The following is an 18,473-nucleotide window of genomic DNA, read 5'->3' on the forward strand; positions in this document are numbered from 1 at the left end:
CAATAGCAAGAGCCTATCTACCCAAGGAAAGATTTTTCATCCTATCCAATCTCAACACTGCAGTTCAGCCCACAAACCACCTTAAAGCCTTGTGTAGAGCTATTGGGTCACATGTCTGCTTCTGTATTTGTGATTACCCACATGAGGCTGCAGCTCAGATGACTCCTAACACAAGTAACAACTCGTTCCACTAGAGTGGAGTCTGGATCTGTAGCTCTTCTGAAGGACGTTCCTATAACAGAAATCTGCAGAACTGCAACTTAGTCATCTTTCCCTACTTTTGACCAGCATTGTGCCATTTTATCTGCTTCTAGCGATGACACCGCCTTTGGACATGCAATCATTTGAACTGTCTTGGATTTACTCCCTTACCACCCATCACTTCATTGTTACTGCTTGTCCCTATGGGTGCTTCACCTCTTGTCCTCCTTCCCCTCTACTGTGGAGTTTCGAGAAGGAATTGAGTTACAGTGGGCTTGCGCCTCCTTTTATCCTCTCATTTGAAGCATAAGGCACTGCTCTGTGCAGGCATGGGCCCGCAGACGCTATTTGGCAGTCTCTGAGAGCGTTTGAGCACGCACACATCCTATGTGGAGCACCCATAGGGACAAAACATTTTGAACTCAGCATTACTTTAAGGAAGTAATCACTCTTCCTCCAAACATTCAGACAAGGCTCCTAAGTACATCGTGCTTTTTAGTATGAATTCAGTCAGAGTTTAGATCTTTCCCATAATTCCTAGGTAACTGTCCATGGATAATTGGGTTTTGCCTGCGTCCTGATGGCAGGCCACGTCAGTTGGTCTCATTGTCATAAGTCTTCACCTAAAGCCAAAGACTGTAGTTTGTTACTGTTTTGGCTGCTTTTGCCGGTGATATTCCCACCCCCAAAGGGAATTGGGTTATCACCATTTTTTCTCTTAGCTTTTTAATTTTTAAATTTAAATTGAATTTTTTCAGCCTGCATCGGATATGGGATCATGATTTTTACACAAATTGCAAAAGCTGGAAGGGTGGGCACATAGAAGGGGTTAGGAGACGTAAATCAAGAGGCTAGGGCAAAATTTTGTATGTTTCCAGTTAATAAGAAATGGAAAGAATGAACGTATATTTACATATCTATTTAGGCCTGGTCTACACTGTAAAGTTATGTCTGCTTTAATTGTGAAAAATTTCATGCCCTGTGTGACGTAGTTAAACCAACGTAAGCCCCAGTGTAGACACCGTTGACATAGCTATGGCCTCTGAGAGGTAAGTTTTAAGAACCTCTTCCATCGTGGTAGTGTCTGTCTATGCTACAGAACTATAGTGGTGCAGCTGCAGCACTGTAGGTGTGCCACTGCAGTGTTTCTAGTGTAAACATTCCCTTGGACACTCACATTCTAGTCATTCTTTTGTTCCTTGAAAGTGAGCTCCAAAGGAAATGGGTTTATGTCTCTCTTTTTGCTGCTGAGATGTATAAAGGCCTGAAAAGTTTTAAAAACCACATTCATTAGAAGTTGACATGTTACATCTCTCTCCTTTCTTCCCTTATTTTTAATGTAAACCAAAGAACCGATGGTATTAAGATTCTAAGAAAGGAAAAACGTGATTAAAGAGAAAGTGACTATTTTGTTTAAAATTATTTTTTCTTGTTAACACTTATTTAACTTAGTGAACTCTATAAATAAGTGGTGGAGGGGAACCTTTTAGTCAATAGCCCCATCCCTTCAATTAAGGACCAGCAGCTCCCAATCTACAGATACATTTTCTCAAAAAAAAAAAAAAAAAAAAAAAAACCACCCAACAGCAAAACAGATTTTGACATTCCCAATATTTTCCTTTCCTCACCCCCTCCTAAAAAAGCAGAAATAAACATTTTGGCTATTTTTTAATATAATACAGAAACAAATAGATACACCACCTTTACTATTTCAGGTCACATTTATATTAGAAGCTGTTTACAATTTGGCCATGCTTAGAATGAATGAAGAAAAAAACCCATAAAGTAAAACACAAGTTGAAGTGAATTACATACAACAATATAAAATAAGGTAGAACAAAACTCTAAATTATTGCTAAAGTATCTCACTGGGAAGCTGTCACATTGCGTGTAAGAACAAATATTCAAAGACCTCTGGAATGACAAAATTCTGATATGCTTAATTTTACATCAATAGGCTGTAATGTTTCTTTATCTGATTCCCCAAATTGACTTCACAGCTCAGTCGTTCCTGATGCAGAGGCCGTTTCCAGTTACCCAAAGCAGAACATCAGTAACCCACCTGATATGTCAGGCTGGAACCCATTTGGAGAGGACAATTTCTCCAAGCTAACAGAGGAGGAGCTACTGGACAGAGAATTTGACCTTCTGAGATCAAGTAAGGGACGCTTGAAGGCTTATTTCGCTTCACAGTAAATAAGGGCTCTGTAGGTACACTCAGCAGTGCCAAAGACTGTCCTTTTTAAGGGCCATGCAGTCTGTTGTACAGAAAATTCTTTCTGAGCATTTGAGGGCCTTTTCACTTTTCTTTCCATTTGGAAAATGTTGTGTGCAGTGGAAATTCACTGTTTAGCATTAGCAGCTATTGATATAATCTTTAACTCTTAAATATTTCTCATCTCCTTGATTGTCAAGAATTCTAACTATCAGTAGTATGGTGTTCAGATAAATGAGACAATTTAGCTGCTTGCATTATTCCATTTGCAGCTCTGTTTTCTTGCACACCAGAACAGAAGGTTCTGTTGGTCTGAAATGCCCTTTGAAAATGCCTGAAAGAAAAATTGGTCTATTACATTATGTTAATGTTTTGTAATGTTCTTTAATGAGTGGCTACATGTAAGGGCTGCTTTATTGTTCTGACATGGCAATAGTTGAATAAACTTTTTTCCTCTTTAAGTCCGCTATCTCAATGTTTTTACTTGAAATCCCTTTCTTTAGGCAACTTGTTGGTATTCATCATGATGCTATTTTCAAATGTAATTTTGTTAAGGAAGACTAGATCTGTTTTTTAAAAGACTGTAGCATGTAGCAAAACATGAAGTTGACTTCAAAGTTACAGATATAATCATTTGACAGCTAGGATCAGATTTCTCTGGAGTAAAAATGCAACAAAATAGCTAGTGGGGAATTAATGGAAAAAGAAACTATAATTTCAACTGAGCTAGCTTCTTTCACATTTCTGGTGGCTTAATTTTTCCAAGTGACTTTTTTTGTAAGCTTGCTATGAGACTATGGAATGCCAACAAGCAAAGTGAACGTAAGAATATTAAAGAACATACATGAAATCGTTTTTCTACCATTTAGCTTCAAGAAGTCAGTCTAAAATAGGGCAGAACCGAAAACTTACCGTAGTGTTGCACAAATGTGGTTTATTTGTACCACTTTTCTAAGAGATGTCAAAGTAGCATTGCAAAAATGAATTATTTCCAGTAGAACAAAAAAGTTGCTCTTGTTAACGTTGGGAAATGAAGATTGTCCTAGTTGAAAATAACCATTCTTTAAAAAAAAAAAAAAAAATTTGGAACTTGAAACTATTGTCTTTCCAGTAATTGTGTTGAAAATCTTAAGCATAGTTCCTTCAAAAGGAGCCTTAGAAGATTTGGAAATCAAAATAATACTCAACAGGAGAATGTTTGTTTAAAAGTGAAAGGTCAGCGTAGCACTGCCCATTCTCATAATTACTAACCACATTGCTGACCATAATTATGCTAAATGTCCTGAGTATGTCCTGCATCTGGCTTCACTGAGTATTCTTGAGCCACGTTTCCGATAGATGTAAGGAAAATAAAATATACTGACCAGAAAAATATTTTAAGTGGCTTCATGCCTAATGTACTAGCTGCCATCCAGCAAATGTGCTTACTGAGAATGGCTGGCTACGTTTGGCATACCCAAAGTTCTGTTCAGTTTGGTGAAAGATGTAGAAAAATTGACAACTTAGATTTTAAGAAGGGCAAATAAGATTGTCAGAGATTAAGATTTTAATTTTTTCTTCATACAGTGTGATCATATTCTAGAAATCCTAAAGTAATGCTGTTTTCATGCAAAGCCGCTTTCTTTGAAGGATCTAGGAGGTGGATTTCTTCCTGTAAATGCTAGTGAACTTTGCATAAGGTTATCTCATCAGGAAATTCTAACACCGTTGTCTGAGGCCCTGAAGTTATGTAATGCCTTTATATACACCTGACGGAGAGCTTATGATGCTATGTAGTGAGATGACTGGTGGTATTCTCAGTGCAAGATTAAGGAGAATACAAAGAAGAATAGTTGACTAAGATTATTGTGCAGTCTGTAGACTAGAGCTATGTCTACACTAGCACTTTTGTCGGTATAGCTTATGTTGCTCAGGTGTGTGGAAAAAAAACACACCGTGGAGCGACATAAGTACACTGACAGAAGCGCTGTTGTGGACAGCACTATGTCAGCGGGAGACCTTCTCCCGTCGACATAGCGACCGCTGCTCGTTGGAGGTAGTTTAATTATGTTGACGGGAGAGCTCTCCCCGGCAGCATAGAGCAGCTGCACGAGCGACCTTACAGCGGCACAGCTGCATTGGTACAGCTCGCTAGTATAGCCATGGCCAACAATTGCTTTAGTGCAAGATGGGACTGTAAAGTGATGGCATAAAAAGGAAGAATTATTGTAAAAATGACAAGAATTATAACAATTTTTACATGGTTGGTGGCTCCTGTTAATATTGCGTTCATTATATATAATGCTTGCCTTAATATAATGTTTCTTGGAACGCAGTCCTTGTAAAAATGGGAGTGCTTGAAACCACACAATTTTCTCTCCTCTTTTGCTCTTTACTGTTAAGTCGGGGGGAATATGTAGTAAAAGTTAGAGCATAGTAGACATTAGACTTCATGTTATCTGAATGCCAACATTTGTTTGAGTTATTCCTTATTTCCTCAAGTATACTGAGCTTGTGCAAGAGAATTGTATGAAGAAAATAAACTAATGATGTCTTGTACTCTACAATCTCTTGTATGTTCTCTGCTGATTCTCCCTTAACAGTTACTGGTTACTTCCATTGTCCAATGTTTGTATTATACCTTGCTAGTATAACTGACTAAACAAACTGAGTGCTGGCGTATCTTGCTTTTCCCCTACCCTAGCCTGTAAAGTGACTTTACTGTTGTACAAGAAACTCATGATATGATCAGTAATCCAATAGCACTTCACATGTCTGTAAAATTAAGTACCTGAGCACTGTTCCATTTATTCAGTATTTAGTACTTCGCTTTTATGTAGCATTGAATATTTAAAAAAAAAAAAACTTTTCAAACATCAACTAATATTACATTACATTTCTGAACTAGGTAATAAGTCCATTTATAGATAGGGTTAAGAGATTTGCCCTAGGTCCTTCAATGAGGTTTTTAGAGCCAAGACTGGAAACTCAGCTTTTCTGACTCAGTATTTTTTTAACCACATGACAGCGCTGCCTAGGAAAATGTTGAGACATAACTTCCTGTGGTTTGACAAATAATACACTAGGTGGCAGACTGGTTTAGTATTCTGCATGAAGTGCAATAGTTTTTCTTCCTCACCTTTGGCTTGAGTCCAGTTTAAAAGCCTCAATGGAAAGCCCTTCTATAGGTCACAAATTTCCACAGTCTTCACTCTGACAATTAGGATTTCCTTAATGAATTTCTCATTGTAGTTATTGATGTCCTCTCACAAAAGAGATCGCTGATATTAAGGCAATAGTAGACAAAATAGATAAAATACTTCCATTATATTTTAGCCTATGGATTTTGAGTGTTGACAGTAGCAGTCTTGTTCTAAATGTATGTTCTGTAATACCTATAGTAATCTTCTAAAATCAGAGCACAAATGTTTACCACTATACAGTTAAAATGGCAAAAGTGGTAAATGTAGAGGCATACACCTCTACAGAGATAACTAAAAACAGAATTATGTAAATTTTCATTGTACATTAACAAGATTATACTTGCTAAAATGTTTTTGACATTGTGCACATGTATTTAAATATATATCACTGCTCTTTTCATAAAATCACCAAATTCCTTTCTACAGGAGAGGACATCAGTTTTTACAAGAGAGCCACTGTTTATCACAGAATGTGTAAATTTTCTAGGTTTATTTTTGCTTTTTCGATCTAAGGGAATAAGGACAGAAGAATGAGAATCCAGAGAAGAAAATTTCATTGCTGTACTACTTAGCCCAATAATTGACACATTATAAGCTATTATATAGTCTTTTGAAATAAACTTTTTCATTTGCTTTCAGTTTCACTGGACTGGCAGATCACAAAATGTTGACCCTTGTTTTTTTCTTTCTAAAAGCCTAATTTGTTATGTCATGTCACAATTTACATATAAATTTAAAATATTTAAAGTTTTCTTCACCATTATACACTATTAATTAAACAAGTTTCCTAGGTTCTCCCTTTTGGGTCTCAAAAGTCAGGTTTTTAGGGTATATAATTTATCTGCAGCTATCAGCATCTTCATCTTAATGTGGGCTGTCATAGAGTCATAGAATCTCAGGGTTGGAAGGGACCTCAGGAGGTCATCTAGTCCAACCCCCTGTTCAAAGCAGGACCAACACCAACTAAATCATCCCAGCCAGGGCTCACATTCTGCTATACAATCTCTCCTATAAACTGGTTAAACCATTATCTGCGTGCATAGTAGAGTATGCACAGAGAACTAAAGTTCTTGATGCTATGATGGTTAAACTTTTTGTTTTCCATGTTCACTGCAGGAGAAATGAATAAACTTGATATTTTATATATGCTGTGGAAAAGATCTGACTTTCACAGAGGCAGTCACTTGACAATTAACCAGTAGATGAAGCTGAGTGAGAACTCTTTAAAGTAAAAACATTTTTTTTTTCAAAATTAGCTATTCCATTAGCTATTGGCTTTTTTCTGCATGGATTCCTTTTCCGTGGTCGTGGTTTTAAAGATTTCAATGAAGCTGCAAAGGCCAAACATGGGTGATTGTAATGGGTTTCTGAAAATTATAGAATTGCATTTATGACTAAATGGTTTCTTTACTGACTAAACACTCAGTTGTAGTACTTACACTTTGGAGCCAAAGTAAAACACTTATTGGAATATGGGTAACAATAGTAAATGGTCATCTCGGCTCACTATGATTTTCTGTTATCTTGGCTACTGAAGTCTTTGCTGAAGATTTTGTTCCTAGTGTAAATAAATAAATAAAACATGCTTTCCCAAATTGGATTTTTTTACTATTGCTGAGTTATTGCTTTCTAAGCTCCAGTACTCTTAAACTGGAACCTATGGGTTTGGGACTGAAAACTGTCCGTTCTCCTAAATAGAATTCCTCTTCAGATCCATTCTGAATCATATTTTTGAGACCCCAAATCACTTCAAACAAGTGTGCATATGGACCTAGGGTTGCAAGCATGCTAGAGAAATGTATAGAAGGCCCAACTGCTCTCAATTTATTTTATCTCCAACTGTGTTGAGGAACCATCCACTCCATGTCTTAAGCAAATTAACCAATGCTTGATTGTCTTAATCATTGACACTCAAGGAAAGCTCATGCAAGCTTTTTATCCCTCAGTTCCAGGCTATCACATGCAAAGTAATCTTGCTTGCTCCATATGTCGAGGGTCCTTTTGAGCATCAAGAAACTATGGAGTCAGCCTACTTCTGCCCTGGCCTTAATCAGGAAACTGGACAAACTCTTAAATCACAGCAAGATTTAATCTTCTTCCTCACCCTTCCTTCCTTCCTTGGGCTCCTCGTTGTTAATTGTAAATTTACAAATCAAAGGGAGGCAAGTCACTGTGACATCAACACCAAAGGTTAGATCAATTGAGAAGGAAGGCTTACTCATTTTTTGCTACTAGCAGCAGTATAACTAATGGTACACAGACTGAAAACCAGCCTCAGCAGAAACAATTCAATAGGGGCAGTTTCAGGGTGTAGAATGCAAGGAGTGCCAAGTCCGTGAAAGCGTTCCTGGATCCCATTAGCTTCATCTTCTGAATCAGCTGATGTTCCCAGAGAGCTAAGAATTCCAACTCTTTATTTGGAATCTAGCTGTCTGAAAACCTTCTCCCCATCAATCTGCCTCCTTCCCATCCATATTCTCAGGTCTTTTCTGTGGAAAAATAGGTGTCTCCATTTTGCCTATAGCGGGAGACTAGGGATGATGATACCTAAAGCCTCCCACATGCACATTTTACATAAACTTGGATTATAGTAGTGGCCACAATGCAGTAGGCTCTGTCCAGATATGCAGTAAGAGGCAGTCCTTGTCCTGATGACCTCACAACCTAAAACAAGCAGCAAACAAAATGTGGAGAAAAATACTCCCCCGCTCTCGCCCCCCCCCCCCCCATCAGCTATCTCCTGCTGGTCCTCAGACTCTCGGTGAATAGTCAGTTCATTTAATTGGCGCTTTGAAGAAAGGTCCATACAGACCAGATCAGAGAAGATGTTACCTGTATGATGGTCATGTAGGAACAAATGTGAAGATGGCTATGGGAGAAATGGGCATCATGGGCAGGGAGGCAAAGTGTAAGAGTTAAACAGTTAATTTTAGGCCGTATAAGTAGAGTATATGCAAAAGGACAACTAATCAAATTCCTCAGACTGGCCCTATGCATATGGGTATGATGGTGGGAGGAAACCATGCTTTTTAAAGCCTCCCACACACCTGTCTTGTACTATGCTTTAATCTGACAGTGCTTTTTACTATGGCCTCTGCAGAATGCCATTTTTGAAATTTAAACTGACCAGGAGCTACTTGAAGTCTTCCATGACTCAGACATTCAGGATGTGCCGTGACAGAGCAGAAATTGACAGGCTTTTAATACAACAATCTGATAGATGCGCGTGCGCACACACACACTGGGACCTTGCGGGACCTGGTGCACAGATGAGCAGGTGCAACTGAGAGCAAGTTGAGTGCACATATGACTCAAGAACCTACTCAGGTATGACACAGTGATGTTGCCACCATCTCGTTCCCCTACACAGAGATCCATATGAAGTCTTGAGACTGGGTACTGGTATAAGTGACACACCTGTAATCAACACAGTTGAACCACCACCTTCTGCAACTCTTGTGAATTTGCCGGAAGGATTTATGACCCATTTTAGAAGAGCCGTGGCCACTTCTTTATCTTGCCTCCATCAGATTTATAATGCTTTCAGTTTGTATCTGGCTCAGTAATACACTCTCAAAATGCCTTCCTTCTCAATATGCTCACTCTGTCAAATCATTTATCCAGTATCTGTCCAATTAAACACTCATTGCTCATCCACCTGGGAATTGCAACTACTTGTTAATCTACAATGGAATACCACAAGGATAATTATATTAACTCTGGTTACTGGTAACTTTTCTTTCTTTATCTGAACATATAGTTTCTGCAGATCCTTGCTCACCTGCCCTCCATCCCTTGTTCCTTTGAATCAAAAATCGGAGTTTAGCCAGATGGAGAGATGCTGTGGACAATTGAGGATATGGGCCTTTTATACCCACAGAATGCTCAGCTATGACTATCAGTTTGTGTACTGTTGGGTAACTGCTTTGAAATGGTTCCAAGACTCTTGAGCAATAGTGCACCAAGATAGATCTGCTGACAGAATTCCAGTTACTTGGGTTACTTTCTTGTCTTATCGCTGATGACCCTTGGAACACTAGGTTGCAATAAATGAGGAGACTACATTCCCAATTTTTTGTTGCATTATTCTTGTAATGTTGAATACTGTATGTATCCGATTCTAAAACACATTGCACGGACCAGAACTCTAGAGAATAAAGAGCATACAAAACATAACTATACTTGTTTGGATTTGATGAAACTCAGAAACTGGTATTGCAATCATTAGTACAATCCCATAATTTAAAAGGGATGCTGGTGGGATTACTAATTTATGTCCTTCGTTGTGGTTCTAGCAGAAAAGCTTTACCTTTAGGGAAGTTGATGAATTGTTTTTTTTTAAAACTGATTTTAGACATAAAAAATAAAAATGTAACACAAGGCGTCTGACTTAAGTCTTTGGATACCATGGTGTTTTTTGTGATATTAGAACCTAAATGGAACAGAATGAAAATTAGTCTGTTACAAGCACTGCTCAGAGTAAGTCTGACTATATTGTTTTTTGGTTATAATACATTTTCATTAGCTGCCACAATTTACTTTGGGGTGGGAGTGGAGAAGTAAAACAAGAATGAACTCTTGCAGATGAAGGCCTTCGAAAATGGGATAGATGTCAGGGTACAAGGAGAGAATCTGAAACAAACACAAATCTATTAAACGTATCATTAATTTGGCATGAGAACTGCCATTTTTATTTTATTTTATTTTTTGTTCTGTTTCATTTATTTTTGCAGACAGGCTCGTGGAGAGGAGAGCATCCTCAGATAAGAATGTGGAGCCACATTCTGCTCCACAGAACCATCCTTCTGAAGATCCCTTTGGTTCTGTACCTTTCATTTCTCACCCAGGCAAGTTACATATGTAACATCACTACCTCTTATTTAAATCTCGCGCTCTCTCTCTTTCTCTCTCTCTCCCTCTCAAAGGAAGCTTTTTCAGTTATATGACCAAACCAGTGCAAATTGGAATCATCAGCCTTGTGGTTGAAGATTGAATAGAAGACAACTTTTCTAATGTTATCGTGAATGTTTTGAAGTTTAAATCTAACCTAGCACCCAAATGCATTGATACATTTTACATTTCAAAAATTGCATATGCATGATCTATTGGATTTAATACAACAGTGTCAGTTTAATTTCCTTAATAGAATTGGATATTTTTTTTAATCATTTAGGTCACACGAGTATTGCTACTTTCCTCTATTGTTTTCAGCCACCAACCTTTGTCTTTTATTTTTGTTGTTGGTTCCTCTGTTTTATTAGAACCTCCAGGTGCAACAGCAGAGGGATAAAGAGCTTAGCTTTGTCTGGTTACAGTCACACTTATGACACTGAGACTCTGTATAACTTTTTCTTTATAGAGACAGATTTTCTGACTGTACTGTGAACTCTGGGATCTAAAAACCAAGTTGTGCTCGGTCGCTTACTAACTTGGCAGTTACTAAAAATTCTGCAACAAGAACTTCATTGACAATTTCAAGGCATGAGGTAGAATAGAATCTAGGGCACGCCTCCATAACATTAAAAAAAAAAAAAAAAAAGCTTTTGTTACTTTGTACTACTGTGGAGCCAGCAATGAGTAAAATAAGGTGCAACTTAAAGATGCTCAAAGTTGTGGGTATGTTGAGTTAAAAATGCCCTCTTCATGTGATTTTTCTGACTGTCCAAATCACAGTAATGGTTCCTCTAATATGCTCAGATTTCACTTTGTCTTCAATCTTGTCTACTTGGTTTTTTGCAGCCACATTCCCTTTTCTTCTTTCACTTCGCATTTCTGTGAATCTCCTTGTGTGACTTAGGCCCTTTCTGACCATGCATAACCAGCTGTGAACAGAATAATATTTGGCATTCTGTTCTCTGTGGTACTCATTAAGAGCTAGGCTGTTCTGTTCTCATTCTCAATCAACTTTTTCCTTGTCAGACTACCTTAAACTGGTTCTGCTCACATTATTACATTTTCTGAGTTTTCTTCCATTATATCTGCTCAGCAAGCACTAAATTACCACCTTCCATCACCCTGCTCTAAAGAGTTCTAGCGTTTCTCAGGTCTCTTAAGCTTGTCCTAAGGACTGTGTGTTCTCCATAGAACTAAAGACTCTAGGACTTGCATTATGCAGTATCTGCAAAGACTCTTTGCCATATAGGCAAGGCTGAATTAATGTGAAATAAGGAAAGAAATGATTCCGTTTGTGTGGTGGCCACCCAAATCAACATCGCTGTTTTACTTTCCTGATCTTGATACCTTTGCTTGCTGAGTGTATCCTGCACTGAGATACTGTTTAGGTCTGGAAACTTTTAATAGTCCCTTAACTTCTGACACAACTTTTTGATGCTTTTGCTCTGCTACTGCTTCTCAGCCTGCTGTGCCTATAACCTTCAGATAATTAAATTGAATTTACTAAATCATATAATGAACCCCCCCACACACACTTTTTTTCCATTTACATATTTAGGATAAACTTGAGTCCGGGAAATGGAAGAGCTGCTGAGATCTAGAGAGAAAAACTATATACCCTCACTATTGACTTTTGCCATTTATAAAACTTACAAAAGGTATCTCCATTTTAAAAAAAATATTTACAATCCTGGATCAGTTAAGGCTGAAAAGTAAGAGGAGACTTACAAAAGATCTTCTCCAGCTGTTGGTTGTAAAAATTCTTACACCACAGCAGACTGGGAGGCTTGGCATATGTTGGGGTCTTTTACTGGGGAAAAAAGCTGCAACAAATGTCAATGTTCTTCTTCGCGTGATGGTCCCTATTGTATTCCACTGCGGGTTACACACTCTCACAATGTGTCTGGAGCCAGAGAATTTGAAAGTAGTGTCCAATGATCCGCGCATGCTCCCAGGCTCACCTTGTGCCTCTGACTGAGGGGATAAAGGGCAGGGCAGACTGACCGCCTCTCCAGTTCCTTCTCACCACTGCTTGGTGCGGGTCGGAACCTCTGTGTCCATAGCTTCAGCTTTGCCCCTTAAAATAAAATTTAGCTTTGTAAATAGTTTTAGTGTTGTGTTATGTTAATCCTGGGGGGACCCTCCCCACGAAACCTCATGTGGGTACTAGAAACACAGCTTTCAAAAGTGGCTTTATTAGGTTAATTTCTTCAACAAGGGCAATTTGTTGCGGTATTGGACATGAATCAGTGCTATTTAGCAAATACAGAAGCCTGAACGAACGTCTTTTCTTTACAAGGTTACAGTTATTTTTCCCCTAAATTCTTGACAGCATATCTACACCACAATTTGTCAAATCTCAAAGCAGTTTTGTCTTGTGATGGCTGGCACAGTTTGGTACAGCTTATGAAAGAGTTCTGAATCCTACCAACGAATTGGTCCTTTGTATGTTAACTTCTGGTAGAGTGTTTTAGTTAAAAAAAACAAAAACAAAAAAAAATTCCCATAAATAAATTTCTGCTATTAGAAATGGTACTCAATGGTAATGTGATAATTAACTGCCTTGGTCTCCTTTTGGTCTCAGCCTTTTAAGAATAACTAAACTGGATCCATACAATTCCCAGGAACTTGAAGACTTAAAAAAAATATGTTTATATTAAGGCTCCCAAGGGCTGGAATTATTCTCTGAATCAAGTTGTATTTTCTAGCTTTTGGTAAAAATTTTTTTAAAAAGCAGACTTTTCATTTCTTTACTACTGCAAAGCATCTCTAATGAAACTAATGGATATTTTTACCAGCTTTCCCTGAAAATTTAATTTTGAACAGGTAAATTATAGTGAAAGTGTCCCTGTCCTCAAACTGTGGTAATCAAGAATAATGGATGAGGTATGATTTTAAATTTATAGGCATGATTTTATACCATGGCAACTCCTGTAGTAAGTTTCTCACCATCATATTTTTACTATAACACACATTACTATAGATTTTGATTTGTAAATGTGAGGCACAGTTCTCTTAAATTTAGGCAGAAGAAATATGGAATAGAGTTGAGTCAGTGGGGCAAAGTTGCATAAAACACCTGATTCCCTATATAAATATAAAATATGACTGCACAGTTCTCCAGCTGCATGCAAAGCATACTTACTTTGGTACTTTTGAGTTGCCTGGTAGATGATGCAGTTAACTGATGCCAGTATCTCTGGCTAAATGATCATCTACTAAGCAGTGGTCCACTTCACAGTAAGAATAATATCTGAGAGTTCATGGAGTAATTCACTTTAGGGGGAAAAAATCTTTTTTAAAAAAAACCTCACACTTAATATTGTAGACTTTGATGGGGGAAAAAAGCATAGCTTATATTGCAGTGATCTTTCTTTATTAAACTCTGGCTGTCAGTTTCCGACTACAATGGGAATTCATGATCTGTGACAAGTTGATGGTCCAGGACAACGCTGATTGCTTTGCTCTTGAAATGACTCAAGTATACTCCTGTCACTCATTTTGTTGTGTGGTCATCTTCAGTCCTTGCCTTTTTGGGGATGAGTAGAGATCCTTTGGAGACTGTATAACTTAGCATCCTTTAATAGTAAATAATGAAGTAGGTTTTCTATCATTAAAATAGCTCAGTACATCAGGATCATGCATTATGTAAGTCCACTCATCTTGCATGATACCAGAGAGGTGCCACTAAAAACCATCAGAGACATAACAAGTGTAAAGTTATTCACCGATGTGTTTTGAAGGGGAAGAAACACATTCTAAGAACCAAATGTTTGTTTTCATTTCCAGTTCTTGTCTTGAAAACAAGAGCAGCATAAATCTATTACAGTATTCAGCAGCTGCTGCTCTGCCTGTCTGCAAAGAAATAGTGCAGATTTAGTTGAAATGTCCCAGTAATCCTGGGGCCTGACATGTGGCAAATTGCTGTGAAATGATGGCGGCAGTATGTTACCAATTCAAAGAAAGCGTAAGGCCCTTATGCCCTACTCTTCCGCTCCCCCCACCTCAGCCCCTAAAATGATGAACCAGCAGAAGGCATGTAATTACTGCAGTTGTTACAAGCCATTCATCCTCTTATAATCGGATGTCTAGAAAAAGAACATCAGAACAGAAAATTTCCTTGAAGATTAGAATCTTCTTATATGATTAAAGATGTTCCACCTGCCTTGCATTTGAGTGAAGAACAATTGTCTCCTACAAGATGCAAACCTGATTAGAAGTGTAGCAATCTGAGCAGTACATTGCAAACAGATGTTACTGCATATTTCTTCAGCTTTTATAAATCTAGATTTGAAAATTTCATTGCAGCAGTTTACAGTTTGAGAAGATTATTAAAAAAAAAAAGAAATCTTCTGCCATGTTGATTTTGAAGTGCATTCTGACATTAAAATGTCATTAAATAAACAAAACCCGTTTTTCCCTTTAGGCATTTCTTTTGATGCATTTTTAAAATTTTTGGTAAATGACGTATAGTTTGACAACTTCTATTTTTGGGGTTGAAAATAGAAATTTTCCTCCATCAATAACAGTAAAATGTTTAAACTTATGTGAATTATCAACAATACAGGGGCTTTGTATTTGGATATTCATTTTTACTTGTTTAAGGTTGAATTTAGTGCTCATTAATCAACAGCGACTCTGACCATAAAGTCACCAGGAATGTTATTGTTGATTTCTAGTGGGAGTATGCTCATTCCCTAAAAGCATGTTTGAGCTGTGCTTAATCATAATGTGTGCAGGTATGTAGTGGAAGCTTCGTCAAGCAATGATGAATCCAGCTAAGTCTAGCACTGTAATATTCCTTGAGGTGATCTCAAAATCAATGGTGGCTTAAAAAGGATTGTCTCTTGGACATGTTTCATTGTGTATTTTTGGTGTATATAAAAAGTAAAGAAAACTCTTATTTCTGCAGAAACTGCTGTAACTTTCTGATAGGCGTTCTCTTCCTTTTACCCCCAAAAGGGCCTGATTCTCCCCTTTCTTAAACTGGTTTAAATCTGGATTAATTCCACTGAAGGCAATGGAGACACCGTTGTAAAACCAGTGTAAGTGAGAGGAAAACCAGGTTTATTATCTCAGCATTTGATTTAGAAGTTGCAGAAGTTTAATACATCCATAATATATCATATTTTCCTCAGCAAAGCTGAGGAAAATCATACAAAGCAAAATGTGAATCTCTTCACTGAAATAAGGGTGGTGGGGGGGAAAGAGGGTTGCTGGAGTTGCTTTGTATTCTAATAAGTATCCTACAGTTTCAGTGGGGAGTAGGTCAGGAAATTAATCTCAGGTTTTGAATAAAATGTTGTGCTTCTTCCTCTAGGAAATAGTTTTTCACAGTTTTACCTGCAGATAACAAAGAAATCGAGATCTGCTATTAATAGAAGTGGAATTACTTTTGGCCTTATACTGCTGAGTCATTAAATAATTATTCCAAATTAACCCCCATAAACTGGCACTTAGTATGCACTTACAAGTATCCTGGGGAGGGTGCGAATAGGCAACTTATTTCTAGATCTAAACAAAAACAATCTGTGTATACAAACAAGGAAAACATACTTCTGTGGCTTGTACACACAGTATGAGAAGTAAGCAGTTTAGGGTAGAAGTGTTACGTAAATGAAAGTTAGATTTTATTCTAAGTCTAATAGTAACCAGAGGTAGTTTTTAAATTGCTAATAGTTGCATCCAGATAAGGAGCAAGGACAACCCAATCGTAAACTATGAAATAATTAACTGTCCTGGGGGAAAATATTCTGTAAATCTGATTATTCCAAAATTCCAGATGGAGTGGGTAATATTGAGGGTGGTTTTGATAGGGATGAGAATTAACAGAACGTATCTCTCACCCACACTTCTTTGCAAGCTATGTCTTGTAAGATTCAGATTTACATCCAAGACACCCAAACTTGATCTCACTGTTCGTTACTGTCAATAAATGGTAACAGAATGCTGACACAAAGCTGAGGTTAGGAAAGATCTTACAGGTTTAAAGAAACAAATCCCCAACATAGTTTCTTGTTCTCTATTCTTGGGTTGTCACCAATTTTAAACTGCAGCGGTTCACATTAGACCATGGCAGAGTGAGAACTAAGAATGAGTCAGAATGGCTGCTGCTTCGTTAAAATCTTTTTAAATGAGAGGTTGAAAGGGGAGCAAGGGATGAACAAGGGTCTTTCCAGTGCACTTGTGTGTGAAAGTTCTTTGCGTTATAGTACTAGCTGAGGAGACAGAGCTTTGATTCTAATCCCCACACTTACACGGTTCTGGTTTTAGAGTTTAAGTGGGCACTCTTTTCTATTATGTAGGACAGGAACATTCAAATGAGAAAATGACTTGGCAGTCATCAAAGAATGAAAATCCTGCATAAGTCTTCAAAGTAAGCCTGGAACCACAGAAATAATATATTTTGAATTGTTTTTCTACCGTGAGAGTTATAATTAGTCTTTACGCCACTTGTTCAGAAACTGCGATGCTCTTTTTTTTTTCAACCCCATAGCAACAGATATGATGCTTTGTAACTGCATTGCATTCACAAACTGAAGAAGTAGGAAGTTCAAGTTGAAAGGACATTATTTCTATGCATGATATGCTCTGGGAAGTGCAGTTACTCTGTTCTCTAATTTTAAAAATGTACAAAAATGGGTATCTAGAGTGAGTTTCTGAGTTTTAGACATTTAAGTGGCCTAATTTTCAAAAATACTGAGAGCTCAGTAGCTCCCACAGAAGTCATGGGAGCTCATCAGTGCTCAGCACTTTCAAGAACCAAGCCACTTATTTAGGTACCTACATATGGTTTTAGGACTTTGCCATTATGTCCATGTTCTCAAAAACCTTGGTTAGGAGGTGGTCCAGTTGCTTAAAACTGCTATACTTACTATATACAGGCAAGGACTTGGTGAAAAACTAATGGTCTCCTATAAATGTATAGGTCGTTATTTTTGTATGATCTACCTACTTCAGTGCTGATCTAGCATAATCTTTATTCTGAAATAGCCTCTCATATGTATATGATCTCTGTTAAATAGATTGATAGGTGGGAACAGTAAGACTTCAATCCTAATTCATCAGACACTTAGAATAAATAAGAAAGCACTCAAATAACACTAGTCCTAACAATTTATTCTTCCTGTTCCATGCTCTGCCCTGATCCTTATTGCATCTCTGTGCAGATATTTAGATCTATTTCTTCATTATTACCATTAGTGACGTATGGATGCTAACAATGTCTAAGGACTCCATAGAACAATCTCAGACAAACACAACCCTTTTATCGACCTGATCTTGGAAACTTGCCTGTGAGTAACGCTACTCATGTGACTAGTCCAATTAGCCTCAATAGGACTGCCTGTTCCTATGCCATTACAAGGAATGGGGGCATCAAAGCTGATCGGCAATGGAACAGTTAGTCATATATTGACTGTTTGTTTGCAGAGTGCTCTAAATATGAAAACTAAATATTATTTTATGTCAGCTATTAAGCTGTTCCCAAAGCTCTCTTGGCTTTATTATGGCTGAAAGAAAAACATCGATAAAGGCTATGTTGACAATAAGAGGTGCTTGGGTGATCAGAGCAAATGTTCATCCCAATAAACGAACACACACCTAACCACTTCAGGTATAGTTAAAATAAGACCTCTTTGCAATAGACATAGCAAGCAAGCTCAAATTAAAAAATTATTTCCCAACCAATTTCTTCCCTCTTTCCTCCATTCTCAAGCCCATTCCTCTACAGGGGTTATTGTCCACATATTGAAAAACTAAGCTTTAGGATGTTAATCTAGGTCAACAAAAGTGAAGTTGACCTAGTGTGCTAGGACTTTTAAACTGTATAGATCAGATCCGGCACCACTGATTATAATGGGCACAGGCTCAAGCCCCAAGTCTGCCATGACAGAACACGTGTAATAAAAATGTTTTCCATTGAAAAGTAAACACGCCCCATAATATGGGACAAATCTTGCCACAGTATATGCTCCAGGGGG

The 18,473-nt window shown here is 37.7% G+C and overlaps 1 protein-coding gene across 4 annotated transcripts in view; it reads left to right on the top strand.

Annotated features, from left to right (window-relative positions):
- The window catches only part of BMP2K (BMP2 inducible kinase), a 113,418-nt gene that overhangs the window by 81,261 nt on the left and 13,684 nt on the right, over positions 1 to 18,473 (top strand). For 3 of the 4 annotated variants that reach the window (XR_004645951.1, XM_034772458.1, XM_034772460.1), the window contains 2 exons: positions 2,202 to 2,359; positions 10,332 to 10,445. Coding sequence is in view for 3 of the 4 variants with exons in the window: in XM_034772458.1 (XP_034628349.1) it covers positions 2,202 to 2,359; positions 10,332 to 10,445 (272 nt within the window). In the remaining variant the exon portion in view is untranslated. The remainder of the gene's footprint in view (positions 1 to 2,201; positions 2,360 to 10,331; positions 10,446 to 18,473) is intronic. The other variant, XM_034772459.1, reaches the window with a different exon arrangement.

Source organism: Trachemys scripta, chromosome 5, assembly GCF_013100865.1.
Source record: "Trachemys scripta elegans isolate TJP31775 chromosome 5, CAS_Tse_1.0, whole genome shotgun sequence".
Classification (NCBI taxonomy): Eukaryota; Metazoa; Chordata; order Testudines; family Emydidae; genus Trachemys; species Trachemys scripta.